Source organism: Jaculus jaculus, chromosome 15 (genome assembly GCF_020740685.1).
Source record: "Jaculus jaculus isolate mJacJac1 chromosome 15, mJacJac1.mat.Y.cur, whole genome shotgun sequence".
NCBI lineage: Eukaryota > Metazoa > Chordata > Mammalia > Rodentia > Dipodidae > Jaculus > Jaculus jaculus.
In genome coordinates, this window is record NC_059116.1 from 17724629 (window position 1) to 17751071 (window position 26443).

The following is a 26443-nucleotide window of genomic DNA, read 5'->3' on the forward strand; positions in this document are numbered from 1 at the left end:
CCTTTTGCTCTTTTTTTTTTTTTTTTTTTAATTTCAGATGCTCTTATATAAATAACACTGTGTCAGGCACATGGCGGTTCTTCTGGGTCCTTAATGCTTGTCTTTTTGACATTTGTAGCTACAGAGACAAGAGAAAAATAACTTGGTGCTATTGATGTAAAGGGGACAGATACAGGGATAGAGGGTCACGAGACCTGGATTCAAATCACTGTTTTATCATTTGGTTCTTTTGTGTGTGTGTGTATTTTGAGGAAAATAAGTAAGTTTTTTTGTGTGTGTGAGTGTTGCGCCCCTCCCGCCAGCAGGAAGAACTACAACAACAGGATTCTTCTCAAGCACACTTTATTGGGAGCTCCAAACTGAAAGAGAGAAGGACCCCGACCCTACGGAGCGCCAAGCTTATATACTTAAGGTCATGTGATTGTATAGCGTCGTCTGATTGGCTTAAGTCTCATCAGATGATTTTGCATCAACCAATCGGGATGGGTGAGCAACCATATTAGAATAACATCATGTGCTCATGCGCAGACAATTAGGATACAAAAGCAGTAAACAAGCTGACATGGCAAAGCCTGACGAAGCCAGCATGGCTTCCCACATGTGAGAGCCTCAGTTTCTTTACATACAAAATGTGCATTTTGGGCTGGAGAGATGGTGTCATGGTGCTTGCCTGTAAAGCCTAAGGATCTAGGTTCAAATCCCCAGTACCCATGTAAGCCAAATGTACATGGTGGCACATGCGTTGTTTGCAATGGGTAGAGACCCAGGCACATTCATTCTCTCTCTCTTTAATAAATAAATAAATAATAAAATACTAAAGTTGTGTATTATTAGTGGCACGTAGTTTGAAATGCTAGAGGGGTTGAGGAAGGTAGGGGGAGAAAATGCCCAAACCAAGGACAGCCCAGAGCCACAGGCAGCGTCAGGTGAGTGCAGGGTTCCCAGTGTGACAAGGCCTCTCAACTCTGTAGGGACAGGTGAGTCTCGTGTGTGAGTTCAGAGGTATCATGTAGGAGATGACATCTGAGCCTCCCCCACACCCGTTGTGAGTGGCATCCAGGCATGGTGCTCATCAGAGAGGGGATTGGCATGACCAGACTCACAGAGAGACCTGGAGGGCCAAGTGGCTAGGCCCAGAGGAGAGTTTGTATGTCCACATAACCCTAGTGAAAGCTGGAACCCAGGGAAGCTGACAGGAGAGTGTGGGGCATAGAGATGGAATACTGGGGACAAAGAGGTCTACAGAAAGCTTTTCTCTTGCAGTAGTTACAAGAGGGGGCCTCTAGGGGAGTTGGGTACAGAGCCCGCAAAGGGGGACAGCAACAGGACAGGGCGGCCGTGCTGGCCTGGGCACCTTGTTTGGGGTCATTCTGAATGAAGCTATTCTGAAGGAGAGGCAGGTATGCCGGGGAGTGTGGCAGGGAATAGCTTTGTGTGCCCTTAGCTGACGCAAGTGTGGAGTGGACACTTTGTCATAGAGCCGGAGCCCCTTGTGTGTGCCATGTCTTGAAGGCAGCGCAGACCTGGCTTGGGCAGACACTGTCCCTGAGGCTGGGTCATGGAGGACTCCGGGAGTCACAGGTAGGCAGTCCAGGCTGTAGGAGGATCCACCTGAGCAGAAGACAGACCCGAGTGGCGTGGAGCCAGCTTGGGTGGGCAGGGATGCTGGCGCTGAGGTTCATGCACCTCTGCCCTTCCCGCAACTGTAGCTAGGGCAGAGGGAAGAAGAGTCCCCTTTGTGTCTGTAAGGTGAGCCAGCTAATCAGGGCAGAGACCGGGGGCCTATGAGGACCCAAGTGTCACTTGTGACTGCACAGGGGTTTCCTTTTTACTTATTTATTTTATTCTTAGGATTTTTTTTGAGGTAGGGTCTCACTGTAGCCTGGATTGAACTAGAATTCACTACATAGTCTCAGGATGGCCTCAAACTCACAGCGATCCTCCTACCTCTGCCTCCCGAGAGCTGGGATTAAAGGTGTGCATCACCATCATTGGTCTATCTACCCTCTTCCTCATCCTCATCCTCCTCCTTCTTCCTCTTCTTCTTCTTCTTCTTATTGATTTATTTATTTATTTTTGGTAAAACTACTGCCTCTCTGCTCTGCTTTGTTTTTTTCCCCAAGACATAAGCTGGGACAGTTATGGCTTGATGACATCTCCTTTACCTCTGTGCCTTTCAGAGTGTGGAGATGTGCAGTCAGTGAGGGAGTGACAGCTGGAGAACAAATGGCCTCTTACGAGTCTTGTCCTGTGGTTCCGCCCCATGACTCCCATAGCCTCATGGCCGTGTCTTCTGTGTTGGCATTGTGGAATTTCCAATATACATGTTAGCCTTAGGGTGCAGGCCTGGCGATTTCAGAAGGAGAATGGGCAGGAATGCAGTGTGGTCCAGAGGACTGCCCTCCTGCTATGACAAAGAGGAAAAGAGGAGACACCTTCTGGGCCGGATGGTGTGGGGAGAAGCTACTCCAGTTGGATGTGTGTACTCCTGGCCTGAGATCCCGCCATGCCCTTCTCCCTGTCTGACATTCTTGGGTGGCCTCCAATGTTGGTAAAAGAGGTGAGACTTGTCGGCACTGAGCCGACCCATAGGCACGATGGCATTCCCATTTCTACATCGTCAGATGAAAGACCGCAGGGGATTGAACTGTGTCCTCCAGGCTCTCACAGGGCCCCTTCCTGATGTAACTGCTTTTGGACATGGGCCCTTTGGAATACCACAAAGGTTAAAAGAGGCTATAGGGTGGACACATATTCTTTCAGAGCTGGCCTTTGAGGAAAAGGAAGAAAGCGGTCCTGTCCCATGCATGGGGAGGCCTTGAGCCATGGCTTCACATCCCACCATTTCAGTTTCCTCCCGCTAACTGCAGTTTGAACACATTAAGTGGTGGGCTGGAGAGACGGCTTAGTGGTTAAGCGCTTGCCTGTGAAGCCTCAGGACCCCCGTTCAAGGCTCGATTCCTTGGGTCCCATGTTAGCCAGATGCACAAGGGGGCGCACGCGTCTGGAGTTCGTTTGCAGAGGCTGGAAGCCCTGGCGCGGCCATTCTCTCTCTCCCTCGCTCTGCCTCTTTCTCTCTCTGTCACTCTCAAATAAATAAATAAATAAAATAAACAAGAAAATATTAAGCGGAGGATCTCTAAAACAGACAAGTTATGGATCTAAATGCGCGTGTTCTGCGCAGCGTGGTGGAACCTGATCCCATTATATTATCATCTCACTGGGGACGTGGACTGTTTCTTTGCCCAGCGTACCCATGCTGGGCACACAACCCTCCTATTAGCCACTTGCTAGCAGTTTCAGCTCCTGGGCAGCTGTCCTGGTGTCACAGTGTGTCTGTTCAGCTATCTCTCCTTTTCTTCTTACAGTAACAGTCTGTTGTATCATGACTGCTACTAATTTTGCTGGGTCTAGGCTGTAAAGTCCACCCTTATCCTAAGTATGTGTGTAGAGGGAAGCCCACCAGATCACCGGCTTAGTATCACCTGCATTTTCGGGAATCCACTTTGGGTCCTAGGACACCCCCCCCCCATGGGAAAGGCATGTTATATTGCTTCACACACAGTAATTCGTGGTCCCCTGAGAAGATTGAAGCATGCCTTCTGTGGTAGTTAGCTTTGCGTTGCTGGCTGCAAACACCCGACCAGGAGCAGCCTGTGGGAGGAAAGGGTTTATTTATAGATTCAAAGGGAAGCTCCATGATGGCAGCAGGAAAGCATGAGCAGAAGGTGGACATCACCCCCTGGGCAACATCAGGTGGACAGTAGCAACAGGAGCGTGTGCCAAACACTGGCAAGGGGGAGCTGGCTCTAACACCCATAAGCCTGCCCTGAACAGTACACTGCTTCCAGCAGGCTCCAGTTCTCAAGATGGTCACCAGCTGGGGACCTAGCATTCAGAAGGCAGAAGTTCATGGGAGACCCCTGAATCAAACCACCACACCTTCTTTTTGATCCAATGCAGGAGCCTGTAGGCACAGGAGTAATAAACCAAAGATGAGCCTCTCTTAGTAGAGCTAAATGAGCCAAAGGACAGCTTTCCTTTTAAATGAGTTGCTAGGACATGAAACTTCCTTTCACAGAAGTGGCTGGTCTCAGTCCACAAGGCAGGTGCCTATAATAGGTGTAACCCAGGACCTGCCTGAGGCCTGCTCCTGGAGCCACCCTGTATAGATGATGCAAACTCACAGGCCTGCCGATGCCCATGGGGCCTGACCCTGCCCACTCTCAGGCGAGCTCAGGACCCACACTGGTGTCTGCCGAAGAGATGGCCTGTCTCCAACCATTGAGGCCAGGTCAGGCTCCTTTAAGGCAATGGGCCTAGTCAGAGATCCTCACACTGGGGTCTCTGGGCTTAAGTTCTGTCTGGAAACTAGACGCCCTAAGCCTTTGACCATTGTGGGCAAGAATGGCAACGTGCATAATCTCGGCAGTCACCTGTGAATGCTGTGTCACACTTTCCAGGAGGGCTGCAGAATCATCCGGAGCGTGACTCGGACATTGACACCTACAGTTGAAGCCTGAGGTCTCGCACTACCTTTTCTGTAATGGACTGCCGCTCCACGCTCCTCCACTGCTGAAAGGGAGCAATGCGTGTGCTTGGGCTGCGCTGGGCTTCTGCTGGCCGTGGAGAAAGCTGTGTGCATGCTTGTTCTCAGCTCACCGGAGTTAATGTGTGCCCGATTCTGTGGACTCTGTGGGTGTGCAGGTGTGTGCTTCTGTGTGTAGCAGTGATTGTATATGTATGGTCCACGTGTGTGCTTGTTTACGTGAACAGGGTGATGTGTGTGCTGATGGCACGTGTGGTCATGTGCACAGGGGTGATTGTGTAAACTCATACATGTGCTCACAGTGCATATTTGCTGTCACGTGTGGTCATGACGGTGCTGTTACACATGCGCTCATCATGTGGGGGTGATTATGCATGTGCTGTCATGTACGGGCTCACACATACGGGGTGATTGTGCATACACTATGATTCGTGTGTTCATGCATATGGGGCGACAGAGCATCTGCGGCCATGCAGGGGCTTGTGCGCGTAGGGGTGACTGTGTGTGCGCCGTCACGCGCGGGCGTGTGTGTGCAGGAGTCCTCGTGCGTGCACTGTGGATGCTTGCTGTTCCCTTCACGCGGAGGTGTGTGGGGTCCCCTGGTGATCCTGTCTGTGCTAGCATCCTCCGGGACACAGAGCTGTTCTGTGCCGCACCCCCCCCCCCCCCCCCGCCGCCGTCATTCCTCTCTGTAAACGAGAGTGCTCTCTACCACGTTCCCTTGGGATCTGGCTCTGATAATGTGATAATGAGTGATTGTGTTTAATGAGACACCCCTCTCCAGTCAGATCAGCGCATTTTAATAGGGGCTTTCAGGAAAATACCTTAACCCCAAATTCTCCATGTGGTTCCTGAAACAGGACTTCACCTAATTTTTCTGTCAAGAAAAAAAAGGAAAGATGAAAAGGAGAGAGGAGGGAGGAAGGAAGAAAAAGGAAGGAAGGAAAAGTGCATTGCTCAAATAAGTTTAGGAGCTAGGAAATATATCTCTGTAATAAGACATGTCCAGTATTAGAGGGCTCACAATGACATGAAGTAAAATCAAGGTTTCACCTGGAATCTTGTCTGCCCTGTGGTACAGCTGTAGGCCCATGGCAGGCAGATGGAGCGTATACTGTTGTCTTTTGTAATTACGTTATTATGATGAAGGATTATTCATAGCACCAAAGTGACCCCTGTAACCGTTCTAAAGGGCACTGACCAGTGGCATGCAGAACATTCCTGTCGCTAGGCCACCATCCCATCTCCCATCTCCAGAGCTTTTCCATCTTGCAAACCTAACTCTGTTGCCGTGAAACACCAACCTTCGATTTCTCCCCCCACCAAGCCCCTGCTGTCCACTGCTCTTTCTCCGTGTCCATGAACCTGACTGCTATAGAGACCTCACGTGAGGGGAACGAGGCCAGTATTGTTCTTTGCGAGCATCCCATTTCACTCGGCATAGCGTCCTCCACGTCACCGCGCGTGCGTGTGTTCAGGGCCCCCCCTTCAAGGCTAGTATCGCACCATGCTGGCTTGGGTGGTCTAGAGGGTGCGATGCTGCTGTGGCCGCCGGTGTGGAGCAGTGGCCTTGGTTACCTGTCTGGCAGCCCCACATAGGTGACACTCCACTCCATCCACCAAGCTGACTGGCGAGGTGAGGTGCGTACTTTTCAGTGAGACCTGAGCGTTTTATTGCTCGCCAGAGAGAAGGATTTTAACTGTAGGAACCACATACTATTGCCTGTGGTTCTTCTGTCCTCAAAGGTCCTGCCTGATGGATGCTTCTAGATAATTTGCCATGTAAACGTCATAAGAGACTCTCACATGTCATGTGAGAAACAATCCGTAGGAGACCCCAGAGGGTGTGGCGAGAGTCTTTGTCCACCTAGCCCCCTGGACCAAACCAATGTCTTCAAAAGAGGGATGCTGGAGAGATGGCTCAGTGGTTAAAGGCACTTTCTTGCAAAGCCTGAAGGCCCAGGTTCCATTCCCCAGAATCCACCTAAAGGCAGGTGCACAAAATGGAGCATGCGTCTGGAGTTTGTTTGCAGTGGTAGGAGGCTCTTGTGCACCTGTACTCTCTGTCTCTCTCTCTCTGCTTCTCTGTTTCTCTCTGTCTCAAATAAATACATAAAACTATCTTTTTAAAAAAGGGATGCTAGTTGTGATGGTGCATGCCTGAATTCCAGCACATAGGAAGTAGAGGAGGATCAGAAATTCGAGGACCGTATGAGACCATATGTCAGCGAATCAAAACAGAAAAGGAGGGAGAGAAAAACGAAGAGAAGGAGAGTGGGAGGAAGAAGGGAGGGAGAGAGGCAGGAAGGAGAGGGGCAAGCCACAAGGCCCGTGGAATCCAAGGCTCAGAGTCCTTTATGGAGGAGGCATTCCTTAGGTGGGGGTGGGGAACAGTTCCGTACAGCTTCACCCCTGTCATGCTGCGGCCCAGTGGGCAGACACACAGAGTTGGGGTGGGGTGGCCTTGTAGCCTGGGAGCCCGGCTGAAAAACATCTTTTTAAAGATCACCTAACTGCTGGGGAGGCCGCGTCCTTGAAGATGATTTACTCCTCCTAACTGCTGTTCATTTTTCTCTCCTAGCTTATGTTCCCGAGGAAGAACTGAAGGCGGCTGAAATAGATGAGGAACACGTGGAAGATGGTGGGCTGTCTCTGGACATTCAGGAGAGTGAATTCATGTGCAACGAGGAGACAGAAATCAAAGAGGCCCAGAGCTACCAGAACTCCCCCGTTAGCACTGCCACCAATCAGGACGCTGGCTACGGGTCACCCTTCAGCGAGAACAGTGACCAGCTGACCCACTTCAAGAACTCCTCCAGAGAGGAGAAGGAGGAGCCCCGGTGCGCGGAGAGCATCTCCTACCCCCAGGACAGCTTGGCGCAGATCAAAGCCGTGTATGCGAACTTGTTCTCGGATTCTTGCTGGTCCAGCTTAGCTTTGGATTTAAAGAAGTCCAGTTCGACCAGCAGCCACAACGATGCGGGCCCGAAGGAGAGCTCCACGCCCACGCCCACGCCCCCCACCAGCACTGCCAGCGCAGCCAGCACCACGGCGGCGGCGGCGGCCCCGACCACAGCCAGCACCAGCTGCGGCACGGGCACCAGCCATCACAGCACCACCAGTAACAGCGGCGGCTCGGGCTATGACTGGCACCAGGCGGCGCTGGCCAAGACGCTGCAGCAGACCTCGTCCTACGGCTTGCTGCCCGAGCCCAGCCTCTTCAGCACCGTGCAGCTCTACCGGCAGAACAACAAGCTGTATGGCTCGGTGTTCACGGGCGCCAGCAAGTTCCGGTGCAAAGACTGCAGCGCCGCGTACGACACGCTGGTGGAGCTGACGGTGCACATGAACGAGACGGGCCACTACCGTGACGACAACAGGGACAAGGACTCGGAGAAGACCAAGCGGTGGTCCAAGCCCAGGAAGCGCTCCCTCATGGAGATGGAGGGCAAGGAGGACGCGCAGAAGGTACTGAAGTGCATGTACTGTGGACATTCCTTTGAGTCCTTGCAAGACCTCAGCGTCCACATGATCAAGACGAAGCATTACCAGAAAGTGCCTCTGAAGGAGCCCGTGCCCGCCATCACCAAGCTCGTCCCTTCCACCAAGAAGCGAGCGCTTCAGGACCTGGCGTCCCCTTGCTCCCCGGAGCCCGCAGGCGTGGGTGCCGCCGCCGCCGCCGAGGTCGCGCTGAGCGAGTCAGCCAAGGACCAGAAAGCGGCCAACCCGTACGTCACACCCAACAACCGCTATGGCTACCAGAACGGTGCTAGCTACACGTGGCAGTTTGAGGCCCGCAAGGCGCAGATCCTGAAGTGCATGGAGTGTGGGAGCTCTCACGACACGCTGCAGCAGCTCACGGCGCACATGATGGTCACGGGCCACTTCCTGAAGGTGACCACTTCCGCCTCCAAGAAAGGAAAGCAGCTGGTGCTAGACCCCGTGGTGGAAGAGAAGATCCAGTCCATCCCCCTGCCTCCCACCACCCACACCCGGCTGTCTGCCTCCAGTATCAAGAAGCCGCCCGACTCCCCTGCCGGATCCACAGCCTCGGAAGAAAAGAAAGAACCGGAGAAGGAGAAGGAGAAGGCGCCAGTGGTCGGAGACACGGAAAGGAAGATCAAGGAGGAGAGAGAGGATGCCGCCGAGAAGTTCGAGCCCACCACTCTCTACCAGTATCTGCGCGAAGAGGACCTGGATGACAGCCCCAAGGGGGGTGTGGATATCCTAAAGTCCCTTGAAAACACCGTGTCCACGGCCATCAGCAAAGCCCAGAATGGCGCGCCCTCGTGGGGCGGCTACCCCAGTATCCATGCAGCCTACCAGCTGCCGGGCACCGTGAAGCCCCTGCAGGCCACTGTGCAGAGCGTCCAGGTCCAGCCGTCCTACGCCAGTACCGTGAAGTCGCTGTCCTCTGCCGAGCACAACGCCCTCCTGCACTCCCCAGGAAGCCTCACTCCCCCGCCCCACAAGAGCAACGTGTCGGCCATGGAGGAGCTGGTGGAGAAGGTCACGGGCAAGGTCAGCGTCAAGAAAGAGGAGAGGCCTGCGGAGAAGGAGAAGAGCTCCCCTGTCAAGGCCACTTCCCCGGCGGCGGCCAAAGAGAATAAGGATTTTCCAAAGTCGGAAGACGCTGGCAACAAGCAACAGAAGAAAAGCTCCGACGCCGAGACGGTGAAGGCCAAAAAGGAGGGTCTGGCGGATGCTCACACCCCCAATGGCACAGAGCCTCTCAAAGCCAAGGTCACCAATGGCTGCAGCAACCTAGGGATCATCACAGACCACTCGCCGGAACCTTCCTTCATTAACCCACTGAGCGCTTTGCAGTCCATCATGAACACCCACTTAGGCAAGGTGTCCAAGCCCGTGAGCCCCTCTCTGGACCCCCTTGCAATGCTGTACAAAATCAGCAACAGCATGCTGGACAAGCCTGTCTACCCCACCACCCCAGCAAAGCAGGCTGACGCCATTGACCGCTACTACTACGAAAACAGCGACCAGCCCATCGACCTGACCAAGTCCAAGAACAAGCCCCTGGTCTCCGGTGTGGCCGACGCGGTGGCCTCCCCACTCCGGGAGAGTGCCCTCATGGATATCTCCGACATGGTGAAGAATCTCACGGGCCGGCTAACTCCCAAGTCCTCCACACCGTCCACCGTGTCAGAGAAGTCTGACGCGGACGGCAGCAGCTTCGAGGAGGCCCTGGATGAGCTGTCACCCATCCACAAGCGGAAGGGGCGTCAGTCCAACTGGAACCCCCAGCACCTGCTCATCCTGCAGGCCCAGTTTGCGTCGAGCCTGCGGGAGACGGCGGAGGGCAAGTACATCATGTCAGACCTGGGCCCCCAGGAGCGGGTGCACATCTCCAAGTTCACAGGCCTCTCCATGACTACCATCAGCCACTGGCTGGCCAATGTGAAGTACCAGCTACGGAGGACAGGGGGGACAAAGTTCCTTAAGAACCTGGACACGGGACATCCTGTTTTCTTTTGCAACGATTGTGCCTCTCAGTTCAGAACTGCTTCCACGTACATCAGCCACCTGGAGACGCACCTGGGTTTCAGCTTGAAGGACCTCTCTAAGCTGCCGCTCAGTCAGATTCCAGAGCCGCAGAGCGTCTCCAAGGTCATCGGCAGCAAGACTCTGGGCCCGCTGGGGGCGGCCGAGGAAGACCTGGGCTCCACATTCCAATGCAAGCTCTGCAACCGGACCTTTGCAAGCAAGCACGCAGTCAAGCTGCACCTTAGTAAGACGCACGGCAAGTCGCCGGAGGACCACCTGATCTATGTGACCGAGCTGGAGAAGCAATAGCGTCCAGGTACGCAAGTGACCGACCGTGGAACATTGCACTAGGCGTCGTCATTTCGTCGTCCTCGTCCTGCACTAGGGCCTGGCCTGAGCCGCTGAAATCAGTCTTTCCTTTGTCGCTGGGCTGCCTATCCGGACCTCGTTTTTTTCTTACACATATTTTGTAGTTATATTTATACGCTCTTTGTTCTGTGCATGTTATTTTTTTTTTCCCCCTTCTTTCGTAAGTCAAAGTCTGACCTTTATTTTCAACATCTGTTCTCGATGTTAAGCTATCTTTTGTAGGAAATTGTGGGGCACACTATTCAGAGACACTATTTAGCAGTAAAGAAAGACACAAATAGCAATGATAAAAAGACATCCTAAAAAAATTACAAAGTTGCCATGACAATAGAGGTCATAAGACCTGGTAGTGTCAAGTTTTAACCCTTTGAGGACTGTAATCGCATCTCTGTGCCTTTCACTCAAAAATAAAAAAAAAAAAAAGAGAGAGAGAGAGAAAAAGAAAAAAAAGGGGACAAAAAGGCGCTTAAAGGCATTTCATTCAGATCAAAAGCTGTGTCAGACACAAAACTTATTTAATAATTAAAAATGAGCTTTTATATGCAGGACTTATTTGTGAGGAAGTGTGCAGGCAGCTGTTGGAGACAGAAAGCTGTCTAGGACTCACGGGGTTACAAAGCCACAACTTCACATGTTCTAAACAAAACAAAAAACTAACAACTACAAATACCCCAGTCGCCACTATGCCCAAACTCTCTGGATGCTGAAAAATGCCACTTTTGGCAAAAAAAAAAAAGTATGTATGCAAGCTTATTATTTAAAAATGTGTAAAAAATGCTATTTCTTTTTTCCTGTAAAATACTGCGGTTTATAGTTATTTACAAATGTAAGCTTTGGTATCAGCTAACCTTTCTATAGCGTGATGCATTGGTAAATGGAAACACACACACACACACACACACACACACACACATACTCACAGAGAAAAAAAACAAAAACCAAAAAAAAAAAAAAATGGGGCAAATGTTGGAGTCCTTTCCTTGTAAATTGCCGGCATCAGCTTAAACACTCCTGTATGTTACACATCATATCATTTTAATCTATTCAACTTTCTTTGTACCTTCTGGCTGTATGCTTTCTCTTTTAACTTTTTATATTGTCATTTTATATTAAATTTCTGTGTATATAATGTAAAACCACGATTTTTGGATAAAATTTAGTTCCTGCAGCTTGATTTAAATAGAGAAATTTTACTGGCACCTGCATCTTCTCAGATGCATGTACTCAGAGGAAGTATCAACAAAAATAAATAAATAAATAAATAAAAGCAAAGCAAGCGATGCACTATTAATTAAACCTTTTGATGTCCTGTCATTAATATTGTACAGTATGTTTTGGTTCACACAGTTAAATCCACTGTTTTCTGAAATGTAAAATAAACCCACACGCAGTTCTTGGTTTACAGATTGTCACGGCGTCATTATTTCCCCCTTTGAGATAATATTTCAGTAATGTGGTATTGCTTATGCAATCAACCAACAAAAATTCCATTCTTCATCAACATCCCATGATGTGTGCATTGGCGTACTTCATTCAGGTGAGAAGTGTTGTAGTTTTAAAAGTGATCATTAGCCAGGCATGGTGGTGCACGCCTTTAATTCCAGCACTTGGGAGGCAGAGGTAAGAGGATTGCTGTGAGTTCAAGGCCAGCCTGGGACTACAGAGTGCTACAAAATGAGTTGGGACTCATTCGAGGTCAGCCTGGGCTAGAGTGAGATCCTACCTCAAAAGGCCAAATAAATTAATTAATTAATTAATTAAAAGTTGCCATTAACGTTCTTCACTCCACTGGATGCCCAGGCTTACTGAACTAGCCCTTTGGTGATGGCTGTTCTGCACCTGGTGGATTGTCATGCTTCCTTCAGGGAATCCTTTTGTACTTTCCAGAAATATTTGCAATTAACCTTTGGGTCTTTTCGACGTTTTGATGGCCGGGTTAGGCCTTGCTGTAGCAGCATAGACTCTGGGGGATCTTGGAATGTGTTTTGTATCACTGTAAAGGAAAAACCTGTTTTGTGACCTTTTAAAAATGTACATTTGAAGCCAGGAGTGGTGGCACACACCTTTAATCCCAGCACTTGGGAGGCAGAAGTAGGAGGATATCGGTGAGTTCAAGGCCAGACTTAGTGAAACTACGTAGTGAATTCCAGGTCAGCTGGCCTAGCATAAAACCCTACCTCGAAAACCCAAAAACATGTACATTTGAAGAAAAGTTTTTAAAAAACTCAGTGCTAGAGGGATTTCTCAGTGGGCAAGAGTGCTCGCTGTGCATAAGAACCTGACATGCACACACGTGCACACGCCTCCATTCAGAATTTGAGATGAGTCTTGTTTCGGCAGAGAGAATCCCACTGCGAACTCCAGACAATGGTCCTATCAGCGTTGTGACCTGACCCTAAGTGTCCCTAACTCACCTCCGTCCATTTTCAGGGAATCAGGGGACCTGGGTCCCTCAGGCCTTCTCCTGTGAGACACTTAGTAACATAAATGGGAACATTTTTACTTTTTGCTTAAATTTCTAGCAAATTAGGCCCACATAAAGGTTAGCACTTAATACTGTGTTTGGAAGTGGCTAAACAGTGGTGATATTTTAATTTTCTTTTTAATTTTTTTTTGAGAGTGATAGAGAGAAGGAGGCAGAGAGAGAATGGGCACGCCAGGGCCTCCAGCCACTGCAAACGAACTCCAGATGCATGCGCCCCCTTGTGCATCTTGCTAACATGGGTCCTGAGGAATCAAGCTTTGAACCAGGGTCCTTAGGCTTCACGGGCAAGTGCTTAACCACTAAGCCATCTCTCCAGCCCAGTGATATTTTTCAGTTGTTTTTTTTCAATATTTATTTATTTGAGAGAGAATAGGTTCGTCAGGGCCCCTAGCCACCTCCAGGCTCATGAACCACCTTGTGCATCTGGCTTTAAGTGGGTACTGGAGAATTGAACCTGGGTCCTTAGGCTTTGCAAGAAAGCGCCTTAACCGCTAAGCCGTCTCTGCAGCCCAGTAGTATATGTTTTTAATGATTCCCTGTCTGGACCCATGGCTTCTGCTAATTGCTAATGGCTGAGGCGGCAGTGGGGGCAGGGAGTCGTGTTTTAACAGGCTTCCCGACAGGGTGCAGGGAGGTTTGCTAAATTTTTCTGACTTTTTTTTTTCATTGGTAAAGATCTGTGTCCTTTAGGAATCTCAGCCGTTTAGACATTGTAGTTCAATTACTGGGCGATTATGTGTTTGGGCTCAGGGGGAGTGGCAAGGAGTGGCAATTTGGCCTGTTTTGGGAATATGGGGATATCTTTGCACAGCTGTGCTTGGAAGTTTTAGTTATTTTTATTTTAATTATTTGCAAGTGGTGGGAGAGAGAGAAGAGAGAGTGAGTGAGCATGCTAAGGCCTCCAGCTGCTCCAAGTGGACTCCAGACGCATGTGCCACTTTGCGTGCCCAGCTTCCCATAGGAATTGAATGAACTCAGATTGATAGGCCCTTAGGCAGGCACCTTAGCCACTGAGTCATCTCTCCAGCCTGAAAGATTTTATTTACCATTTATTTATTTTCTTACTGCAGACTTGTTAGTATTTCACCCTCGTAGTAAGAACTGTGAAACTGCAGGTGAAATGGGGAAATACGAGGTGACTTCTCAGGAAGGACTTGCTGGAGACAGTCCCAATGTCAAGGTCACTTGCAATCCTCCAAGTTCTGATCCCTGGGAGAGACAGATAAAATTCTGGATTTCCTTTTTCTGTGTATGTGTGTGTGTGTGTGGGGGGGGGTTGCATGTGCAAGTGTGTGGAGGACAGAGATTGATGTAAATTGTCTTCTTTTTCACCTTTTCTTTTTTAGTATTTTCGATGTAGTGTCTCACTCTAGCACAGGTTGGTTTCGATCTCTCAGTGATCCTCCTACCTCTGCCTCCTGAGTGATGGGATTAAAGGCACCACCATGCCCAGATTTTTTTAAATTTAATTTAACTTTTTTTTTTGGGGGGGGGTAGAGTCTCACTCTAGCTTGGGCTGACCTGGAATTCACTATGTAGTCTCAGGATGGCCTCAAACTCATGGCAATCCTCCTACCTCTGCCTCCTGAGTGCTGGGATAAAAGGCATGTGCCACCACGACCAGCTCTTTTTAATTTTTTAAAAAATACCTTTATTTATTTGAGAGAAAGAGGGAGGGAGAGAGAGAGAATGGGCACGCCAGGGCCCCCAGCCACTGCAAACAAACCCCAGACACATGTATCATCATGTGCATCTGGTTTACATGGGTACTGCAGAATTGAATGTAGGTCCTTAGGCTTTGCAGGCAAGCACTTTTATTGCTGAGCTGTCTCTCCAGCTCCACCTTTTTTTATTTTTTGAGGTAGGGTCTCACTCTAGCCCAGGCTGACCTGGAATTCACTGCGTATTCTCAGGATGGCCTTGAACTCACGGCGATCCTCCTACCTCTGCCTCCCGAGTGCTGGGATTAAAGGCATGCACCACCATGCCCAGCTGCACCTTATTTTTTGAGGTAGAGTATTTCCCTGAATCTGCAGCTCTCTTTTAGCCAGCAAGCTCCAGGGATCTTCTTGGCCTTGCCTCCCCAGCTCTGAGGTTACAGGTGCCACTGTTCCTGGCTTTAACATGAGAATTGGGGATTCAAACTCAGGTACTCATATTTAGAAGGCAAGCCCCTTTCCTGGGTTTGTTTTCTTATTTTGTTTTTCTTTGTAATTCCTCAATATATTGCCGTAGTGTCACGGGTTCCAGTTCCCCAGTCCGTAGATTATCCTAACATGAATGAAGATTGCTCCCAGTTATCAGTGAGCCTTACTACCCTCCAGGTAATCTGAAACCATGAACTCATTTCTTCCTTACAACTGTGCACTGGGTCCATGACTATCAGCCCAGTGTGTGGGCAGGGAGCCCCAGCACAGAATGGGGGGAGACTCATGTCTTTGCCTATGTGGCTTGTGATGGACAGAAGTTGGGCTCTGAGCCCAAAAATCTCTTGCTAGAGCATCCCTGCACACTTCATCACCCAGGGACAGGCCCCAGGTGACAATCTCTGATGTGGCCTTCGGAAGAGCCCCAGGAGTTCTGTATGGGATGGCAGACTAGATCTGGGCCCTGCAAGACTATGTGGTAGTTAGGCCTGGGTAGGTGGGCAGTGACGAATGATCCTCATGGAGCAGACGGCCAGGCATGCTGCCAGCGGCCTTCCATGATGGCTGCAGCGGGTTCTAAGCCGGGATGGCTCTATTCACTGTTGGATCTGACTAGTGACATGGAAACTCAAATTTGAACAGATAGAAATAGGGAGATTGATCCAGGAAGTAAATCAAATGCTCACAGTTTGTGTGTGTGTGTGTGTGTGTTTGGTTTTTTGCAAGGTAGGCTCTCACTCTAGCCCAAGCTCACCTGGGGTCACTCTGTAATTCCAGCCTGGCCTTGAACTCATTCTGATCCTCCTACCTGTGCCTCCCAAATGCTGGGATTAAAGATGTGTGCCACCATGCCTGGCTACATTTTTTTTTTCTTTAACAGTACCTCATGTAGCTCAGGCTGGCCTCAAGCTCATGATTTAACCAAAGAGAACTTGGCATTTCTGAATCTCCTGACTCCACCCCATGAATGCTGGGATTACAGGTGCACCCCGCCACATCTGGCTTTATGTGGTGCTGGGGATCAAACCCAGGGCTTTGTTGCAAAGTAGGGAAGTAACTAACCAAACTGCATCCTCAGCCCCACCTATAGCTTGAAGACTTATACATCTGCCTCCTTTGGTTGTCCTGACACAAACGTGATCATTTTCTTGTTGGTCCCAGTCCATGGGCTCCTGCCTGCCATGTGGCCCTCCCTGTTCTCCTTAAGTCCTGCCTTAGTCCTGGGACAATAGGCCCTGAGTGGTCGAGGCAGCCGCAAAGAAAGCGAATGACCCATTTCTTATCTTAGCTCAGCATTCCTGTTGAGTCAGGCTGTCAGTGTGCACACCCCAAAACGACCATAGTGTATGTTTTATCTGCAGCTTGACCTTGGTTTTAATAACTAATAAAGGACTTTTTCCCCTTCAATCATAATGTTTTAAAAGCTTGAACTATACCTCAGAAGTTGAGTTACTGTCAGTATCCAAAGAGGCACATGCCAATGAGCATGTGCCAGTGAAATAATGATAGACAAAAGTTTATGTGTAAAAGACTAATTTTTTTAGGCAGTGCTCTCAGAAAGGAATGACTAAAAGCTTTGAGTTGTATGTCTCTCCCTTCTATATTACTGGTCATCCATCGAAATTGATCTCCATCTAAAGCTTTGGAATTTCCAGAACCAGTTAAACCAGGTGGATCCTTTTTGCCATCTATTTATTATAATTTCTTGGGAGACAGAAGATCCTTTTGAAAAGCTAATTGCTGAATTGCACATTTACAAGAGGACCCAGAGCAACATTCCTTTTGGAGAAAACTTGAACTTCTTATGTAACTTTTGTTACAACGTTCAAAGTGACACACAGTCATTGTAGAAAACTTGGGCAAAGAAACATAAAAACTATTGTTCTTACCTAGAGAAAAGTCACTGCTAATTTTAATGCTAACATCTTTTTTTCCCACTTTCCAACCAAATCAGGACTCCATTGAACGTAATTTTGTACCTTGATTTTCTTGCTTGGCAGTCAATAGATTATGTACTTATTTCCTCAATTAATTTCAATTTCAAATATTTAAAAAGTATTTTAAATCTTGTTGGGATATATGGTAAATTATTTAATCAATTTCTTATTATTTAAAATAAAAAGAAACACTTGGATTCATTCACTATTAGAAAATAAGAGTATAGGGCTGTAGAGATGGCTTAGCAGGTAAGATGCTTACCTGCAAAGCCTAAGAACTCATGTTCAAGTCTCCAGGTCCCACATAAACCAGACACACAGTGACACAAGCATGCACACAAGGGGACACATGCCTCGGGAGTTCATAGGGGTTGAAGGAGCAGGTACACCTATTTTACTTCCCCTCCACCTTGCACTACTTTCTCTCAAAGAAAGAAGGAAAATATGAGTATAAAGAACATTCCACTCCACTTAACAGTTTTGTGACTATTTCTGATGAGTTGCTTAAAACAAAAACCTTGGATTGAAATTCCCACTCTTCATGATGACACATGGTCACCAGGCTGCCCATGGGGAAGCTCACACAGCCACTTGCCCGAGACTGGCCGTGCCTGAGTCATTTTGCCTTGTGCACAGGCAAGTATGCCTTAAAAATAAAATCGGGTGGGGGCTGGAGAGATGGCTTAGCGGTTAAGCGCTTGCCTGTGAAGCCTAAGGAACCCGTTCAAGGCTCGATTCCCCAGGACCCACATTAGCCAGATGCACAAGGGGGCGCATGCGTCTGGAGTTCGTTTGCAGTGGCTGGAGGCCCTGGCGCGCCCATTCTCTGTCTCTATATATCTGCCTCTTCTTCTCTCTGTCTGTCACTGTCAAATAAATAAAACAAAACAAAAAATAATCACGTGACTGAAGAGATGGTTCAGCAGTTAACAGCACCTCCTGTGCAAGCATGAGGTACTGAGGAAGCCCAAGAGACCTCTGGCATTTGATTCCCCGGACCCACATTAACAGTTGGGTGTAGCCATGTGAATCTGTAACCACAGTTAGAAGTCAAGCTTCGTCATGTCACACAGCGGAGTGGGCTCCAGAGTTCATGAGCACGACTGACCACCTAATGTCTGTGACCAGGTTTCTGATGGACACATCTGGAGCCAACCACCCAGGGCAGGGGTGACAAGGAAGGCACAGTGTCATCCGATTTCAACCTGGAGGCTGTTAAGTGTGCGATGGGGTTGGTTCATGTCCATAAAGAGCAGCGAGTAGTTCCATCAACTGCTTAGCTGTTTGTGTCACTTGTTAATCGTTCCAGCACAGCTGACTAGAGTTGAGGGTGACGGGGCTCAGATATTTGTTGTTGTTTTTTTTTTTTTTTTTTTTTTTTTTGAGGTAGGGTCTCACTCTAGCCCAGGCTGACCTGGAATTCACTATGGAGTCAGTCTTAGGGTGGTCTTGAACTCATGGCAATCCTTCTACCTCTGCCTCCCGAGTGTTGGGATTAAAGGCATGCACAACCATACCCAGCTTGTCAGGTATTTTTTTTTAAAAAAACATTTTATGTATTTATTTGAGAGAGAGAGAAGCAGATAGAATGGGTGTGCCAGGGCCTCCAGCCACTGCAAACAACCGCCAGATGCATGCATTACCTTATTCATCTGGCTTACATGGGTACCAGGAAGTCAAACCTGAGTCCTTAGGCTTCATAAGCAAGTGCCTTAACTGCTAAGTCATCTCTCCAGCTCTCAGGTCTTTTTACTTTGAATTGGCAGTAAAAAAAAAAAAAAAAAAGGGGCTGGAGAGATGGCTTAGCGGTTAAGCGCTTGCCTGTGAAGCCTAAGGACCCCGGTTCGAGGCTCGGTTCCCCAGGTCCCACGTTAGCCAGATGCACAAAGGGGCGCATGCGTCTGGAGTTCGTTTGCAGAGGCTGGAAGCCCTGGCGCGCCCATTCTCTCTCTCTCCCTCTATCTGTCTTTCTCTCTGTGTCTGTCGCTCTCAATTAAATAAATAAAAAAATTAAAAAAAAATAGTGGGCGCACACGTTGGTCACATTTTGTTGAAGTTTTGGTGATGTGGCCCACGTTATATTTAAAGAGAAGCTAAAAATTTACTTTTTGGGTTTAATGTATGGCCTATAGAAGAACTTCAAAGGTAAAGGCTGAAACAAAGCCAAATTTTGAGGGATGTTTTTCTTTGAAAACTTGCTTGACGTAAAAGTCACGTCAAAAAATAGCTGGTCATTATATTGGGACCATTGGTTTCTAAAAATACAGAAGTATTACAAAAAACCCCACTGGGCATAACTGGAACTGTCAATTCCTATTACCTGGCATTCCCAAGGGCTGTGGCAAAGCTCTAGTCAGTCCCAATATTACAGCACTTGGCTCTAAACTGGGCATGGTGGCTCACACCTTTAATCCCAGCACTCAGGAGATAGAGGTAGGAGGATCTCTGTAAGCTCGCGACCAGGCTGAGACTATGGTCAGCCTGGGCTAGAATGAGATCCTACCTTTGAAACTAAAACAAACAAACAAAAATAAAAACAAACCAAAAAACCCACTTGGCTCCTGTTTGGTAAATTCACACACACACGCACACAGGTTTTTTGTGATATTTATTTATTTATTTTATTAACAACTTCCATAATTGTAAACAATATCCCATGGTAATTCCCTCCCTCCCCTGACTTTCCCCTTTGAAACTCCACTCTCCATCTTAGCCCCTCCCCCTCTCAATCAGTGTCTCTCTTATTTTGATGTCATGATCTTTTCCCCCTGTTATGATGGTCTTGTGTAGGTAGTGCCAGGCACTGTGAAGTCATGGATATCCAGGCCATTTTGTATCTGGAGGAGCACGTTGGAAGGAGTCCTACCCTTCCTTTGGCTCTTATATTCTTTCTGCCACCTCTTCCACAATGAGCCTTGAAAGGTATGATAGAGATATTTCAGTGCTGAGTGCTCCTCTGTCACTTCGTCTCAGCACCATGGTCATCCCAAGGTCACTGCCATCTGAAAAGAGAAGGTTCTCTAACCAAGAGTGAGAGTAGCGTTAACATATGTGTATGAACGTTAGGAGAATTGCTTACTGGGCAGTTTGGTGAACATACTATATACATTTAGCCCAACAGCAGCAGATGTTGCACCCCTAGGGCTCATGATTACTGCTGTTGTAAGTTTTCAGTATCAGGGATGTATTCCCTCCCATGGAGTGGGCCTTCAGTCAAATTAAAGGGAAGTTGGTTTCCGCCATAATAGACATGGCACTATTGCATCCGATGGCTCATTTGGCCTGGCTGACAAAATATAAGGCTTTCAGTATCCACTGTTGAGTATCTTCACTGGTGATTTCTCTCTCTCCCATTGAACTGCATGCAGCGTGGCTTTTTCCAGCTTTCTGTCAGCTGGTCTACATGGAAGAGGTTATCATCTCAGTTCTAGCAGGATTTCTCAGTGGCCTTGCAGCCCAAGTATGTGGAGTCTTCAGCAGTAGGGTCTTACCATCTATTCCTGGTGGGAAACCAAGGGCCTTGGCAATGGTCTGTAATGTTTTGGGGGCATCAGAGACCTCCCTGGCCAACAACTCACTGGAAGGTACCCCATCCCTGGCATGAAAATTTTCTAGTAACAATCTATGGCTTCTGAGTGTTCCATTGTCCAAAAAAGTAGGTTTCCATATGACTTATTTATTTATATCCTCTTAGATTTTGATTAGCCCTCCCTCCACCTTTCTTTTACTTAATCTCTTCTCCTAACCTCACTTAAGCCTTTTCACCCCCATTAATTTGTTCTTCTACTTACATATATACAATACCATCCCATTAAGTCCCCCTCCCTTTCTATTCCTTTTATATCTCTTTTCTAGCTTGCAGGCCTCTGCTACTGACTTTTATTCCTACGTACATAGAAGTCTAATCTGTATATAGTTTTTTGAGGCAGTTCTTATTCTAGTCCAGGATGACCTGGAATTTACTATGTAGTCTCAGGCTGGCCTCGAACTCATGGCGATCCTCCTCCCTCTGCCTTCAGAGTGCTGAGATTAAAGGTGTGTGCCACCATGCCTAGCTTTTTAAACATATTTTTATGCAACTTTTTTGGCACAGTGAGTTTCTAGTTTTCCCTGACTAGAAATGAGAATTTCCTTTCTCTTTTTAAGAAATATTTTATTTATTTGAGAGAGAGAGAGTAAGAGACAGATAAATAGAGAGAGAATGGGCATACCAGGGCCTCTGGCCACTGCAAATGAACTCAAGATGTATGTATGCACCTGGCTTACATGGGTACTAGGGAACCGAACCTGGATCTTTAGACTTCGCAGACAAGTGCCTTAACCGCTAAGCTGCCTCTCCAGCCCGAATTTCCTTTCTCTTTATCAAACTCCAAAATGCGCAGCATGCAACGTGTGACAGATCACAATAAAACTAAGAAAGGGGACATTCTACATCCTTCATGACCAATGTAGTTTAAAATGACATATTTAATCAGAGTTGTTTTATTTTTAGTTTTTGGTTTTATTCTTTCCTTTTGCAGGTGTGCACACATGTTTTGAGGCTGGGTGTCTTCCTAGATTACTGCCCACCTTATTTATTGAGACAGGGTCTCTCAGCTGAACCGAGGGCCAACTTGGCCTGGGCATCCTCATCTCTGTCTCCTGAATGCTAGGCCACCATACCCACCTGGCATTTACATGGGCACTGGCATCTGAACTCTAGGCGTCAAGCTTACACCAGAAGCGTTTTCTCCACTGAGCCATCTCCCAGCCCCTAGAATCATATTTCCAAGCCATAGCTTTTCGATCTATAGCTCATGATATTAGGCTCAATTTATATCAATTAATTATTGACCAGTCATTAAATTTGTCAATTTTAATCTGTGACTCTTAGTCATCATTAAAATGTAGAAAGAATAGTTTTATTCTAATTTGTTAACTTTAAGGATGTGTAGCACCTCAAACCTCTGCATTTTGTTTATAATACATTTATTTATGACTGAGTAGAAGATAGTTTCCACTACCAAAGCAGTGAATAGGTTTTCCTGTGCCTGTTTCACGAGAGCCATGAAATCCACAAATCATTAACACGGATGTACAGAATTCCAGGATATGTTCAAAGCACTCTTAGTTAATGGGACCATGAGCTGTACCCTGGACTGGCATGACAAATGACCTCATCTCAAATTTGGACTCTGGGCATATTGGTTAGGACATATTCCATTTTTTTCCTGCCACTCCTTTATCAGTTAGCAGAAACCAATGGCATTGAAATCTGAAATAAATTTGCAAGCAGAAAGCAGATGGAAAGAACTCTGTTTAAACTACAGATTGCTATGAAAAAAATATATATATTTTTTTAATAGGAGGGCAGTTAAAATGGCAGGTCTTTGCAATGGTGATTGTCATCTTAAGTATAATGTGAATACTCCTCTTGAGTTCTGGTTAGATACTTGGAAGCTGGCAATATGTGACATCTTATTTGTTGTCATGGAAGCATTGTGATATCCTCCTAACAAAATCCTTCCAACAAAACAAAGAAGGCTGGCAGAGAGGCGCAGTCCCATGACTCTAAGCTGCTCAGAGGAAAACAATAGATTTATGAAAAGGGTCACAAACTTGCTATTTCCAGATGACCTCGTGCTTTTCGTAAAATTTGTTTCAATAAAAACATCTCCCTCCGTCTTAGGGAAACACTTAGATGTTTGAATACCACTCACTTGCTTCCAGAGGCTACCGCTGTCAGGATGGGGCAAGATGGAAAGTTGTCTGTCTTGGTGCTGGTTTGGACAACCCTCCCCCATTTTGATGATGGTTTCCATGCAAGGAAGATGATCTAATTTCATTGTTTTGACATGAATAGATACATGAACCTGGTTTTTTTTTTTTCTTTCTGAGTAAAATAGGCAACGCAATTCTGGTAGGTAGCACCCGGGCTGTGTTCGTTTTCTCACCATAACGTTTTCACATGTCTCCTCCCGAGGGCAAATTTAGATGTTTCTTAAGGCTTAATGCATCAAAGACAAAATAAACACTTTAAAAATATTTTTATTTACTTATTTTCAAGGGGAGAGAAAGAGAGAATTGGCATGCCAGGGCCAGTAGACACTACCCACTGCAAACATGTTCCAGATGCATGTGCCACTTTGTGCATCTGACTTTACGTGGAAACTGGGGAATTGAACCTGGGTCATTAGGTTCTGTAGGCAAGTGCCTTACCGCAGGATAAAAATAGACACTTTTATCCTGGAGCCATCATTTGTTGCTTTCTTAAGCTGCTCCACTGTCCAAAGTGATTCAGATTAGTGAGGAGTTTCAGCACTTTGTGGGAGCTGGAGGAAGGTGTTGTGGAGAGTGGGTGTGAGTTATCATTGACAGGCCACATGTCAAACCTGGGTATAGGTGGGGGACACAGTGTTTGTGTCTCAGTGTAACCAACCCCGGGGAACTTAAGACTCACAGGAGCAGAGGCAGGCCCAGGAACTGGTCAGACAGCCTGGAGAATCCCACGGAGTCTTTCCCACTGTGATTCTTTAAAGGTGACAACATCCTGTCACCTGCATGACGAAAGGAAGAACTAACCAATGAGACAACGAGAGAAATGACAAAATGGGAACCAAGCCGTCTGCCCGGTGGGATACAGCTGGTGAGGAGCAACGAGGACAGCCATGTGCTTCCTGGGCAGACTTGGCCAAGATGATCCAGGGGCAGTGGGCTTGGCCAAGGCTGTGTGTGGAGGCTGGGCATGAGCCGGGTGATGCACCACAGGTGGGTGAACACTAAACTGAGTCCTGGGAGGAGGAAGGTACAGAGTCCAGGCGCCTGGTGAATGGGGCACCCCGTCACCACAGTTGGAGATTTCCACCGGCGAGGGAAAGAGACATCACAAAGAGAGAAGTGTGGTGTGGCCTGTCTAGGGTTAAAGATCCTTAAGCTTTAGAGAGAATGTATAAAAGAAAACTCTTCTGAAATAATTTATGGAAATGCTGTGCTCCCTTTGAAGGCTCCATGTCACTGTGTGGCACTACGCAATGTTCTCTTTCTTCACCTGTCAGGCAAAGACCACCTCGAAGAGTCTCACTGCTGATTACTAGTTAATTGTCATTAATAAGTGACAACTGACATTATGGGGGCTTAATGCAGAGAGAACAGAAAAGAGCCGCAGATATTCTAATGAGCTGACTCCTACGTGCCCTCTATTGTTGTCGAAAATGAGGAGCTGTCGTCATTGTTCAGGAGATGGGCTTCAACTGCTCTGGAAAATATTCTCTTTAATTTCTTTATGCATAGATAATTCCCGGTGCGCTGTGTTTCTCTCTCTCTCCCGCCCCCCTCTCCTTTAAGCACGTGCACACACATGCACACACACACACACACACACACACACACACCTCCCTGTGAACACGCTAAGAACTCCCAACTTAGGAAGAACCAAAAGGTAACCCTGGGCACAGAAGTAGTGGGCTTTAGGAAGCTTACATGTCACCATTCTCCTCGACTCGGATGGGAGTGGGGAGTCCTAGAGCTGAGAGACGAAGGGTAGAAGGCAAGCCAGGGGGAATGGATTTCATAATAGTAATGGTCAAAGAGCCACCAGTCACAGCCTGAGAGCTGAACGCCATGATGGAGAACATATGATCATATGTCAGGACCAATCTACTGAGAGAGAAGTTACCCTGCCCAGCCCACAGAGCTGCACAATAACAACAAAGGCCCCCCAGAAACTTGCAGAAGAGAAGCCAGGAGTGAGGGGAATGACCGAAGAGGCATTAAACGTTGGGCTGCATCAGTCATTTGAGTTTTGGTAAACTGTTCAATTCCTTAATCATCAGGACATTGTGAGCCTCAGCTCCAGGCCCTTCCCTGCGTATGCGTGTGTGTTGTGTATCTACCTGTGCACACACAGTGCTTTATTCTGATCTTAGAGAAGAAAAGAAAAGAAAAATCGTATTCCTACATTTCCCTTTCCATGTCTACCCTCTTCCGTCTGAAGTTCAACCTCCGAGAGCCACCATTCTACTTGTGCTTTTGCATTTGACTCCCGCAGACTCCACATGGATGTGAGGTCACAGTGGCACTTACCTCTCTGTGCCTGGCTTTTTGCATATAGGATAATTTCCTCAGGCTTGATTTATGTTGCTGCTAGTGACAAAATTTGGGGGGCATGTGTATGTATATGTGTATCAGGTGTGATATATATATATATATATATACACATATATGTATATGTATATATATACACATACATATATATGTAGTATATGCACACGTGTGCAAATATGCATATGTGTGCATGAATGAGGAGACCAGAGAGAACTTCAGCTGTTCTCTGCCATTTCCTTGAGAGGGAATCTCTTGCAGAGTCTGGTGCTTCCATTTTTCCTTCTGTCAGGCTGGCTGACCAGTGAGCCCCAGCGATTCTCTGCTTTCTGCCTCCCATAGGAATGGGGTTACAGAGGGGAGTGGCCACACCCAGGCTTTTACATGGGTGCTGGGGATTGAAGTCAGGCTCTTTCACACTTCCAAGCTTGCACAACAGTTGCTCTTTCCCACTGAGCCATCTTCCTAGCCCAATGTCCTGCTTTCTAAAGACCTCGTTCTATCCCTTTATCTGTCTGTCTATCTATCTATCTATCTATGTCTCTATTTAACAATCATCTATCCATATGCATCATACATGCACACAGATAGACTACATTTTTAAAAATAGGTAATGAATAGGCCAGTCTGTTTTGCTAATTCTGCAATGTTCACGTGCAGCACAGCATTGCATTGTAACGCACACACACATACACACACACGTGCATGCACATATACATCGATTGTCAATTGAAAACAAGAGACAACAAAAGGAAAACACAGCCAGTAATGTCTGTGTGGACCGGAGCCTTCTCGCAGCTCCTCACCCGCACACGAGGAAAGGGCAGGAGTCGGGGTGCATGCTGCACTGGCTATCAGCTCTAATTCCTGACGGGAGTGTAGCGCATATCTGGGGGAAGGCTCAGGCTGACACCAACAGGAACCAGACGTGTTGTTTTTCGAGTGCCAACACCTCCTAACAACAATTTTTCGTGCTATCAGATCATTTCACACCGTGCCATTCCACCTTCTCTCAAGTCTTATCACACAAATGCGGTTTCTAGCTAGAGCTCTGATGGCTACAAGGAAAAAGAGAAAGGTCTTGTTTTCTTCTTGGGATTCTGTTGCCCAGCCCTCCTTATGTTCCCGTTGTCCCCTCCGTCCATGCCCCTTGCGGGGTCTGTGGTGGCTTTGGAAGAACGGCAGCAGCGGGATCAGACGTCCTTTCACTTTGCAGCCAGCCTTGGCATCTAGATGAAATTGACACGCCAGAAAGCAGCGGCATAAGGTGACTCTCGTAGCTACCAGTGAGACCCGGGCAGCCGGTTCCCACCACAGACACATGTCTTGTTCTCAGTTAAAGTGTAGACCCATGCAGGTAGCACTGAGTACCACC

General features: G+C 47.6%; 1 protein-coding gene across 3 annotated transcripts in view; it reads left to right on the forward strand.

Annotated features, from left to right (window-relative positions):
- The window catches only part of Tshz1 (teashirt zinc finger homeobox 1), a 97067-nt gene extending 85245 nt beyond the window's left edge, over positions 1 to 11822 (forward strand). For all 3 annotated transcript variants that reach the window (XM_045134657.1, XM_045134658.1, XM_045134659.1), the window contains exon 2: positions 7131 to 11822. In XM_045134657.1, the coding sequence (XP_044990592.1) occupies positions 7131 to 10360 (3230 nt within the window). In that variant the 3' untranslated portion in view covers positions 10361 to 11822. The remainder of the gene's footprint in view (positions 1 to 7130) is intronic.
- Positions 11823 to 26443: the final 14621 nt, after the last annotated feature.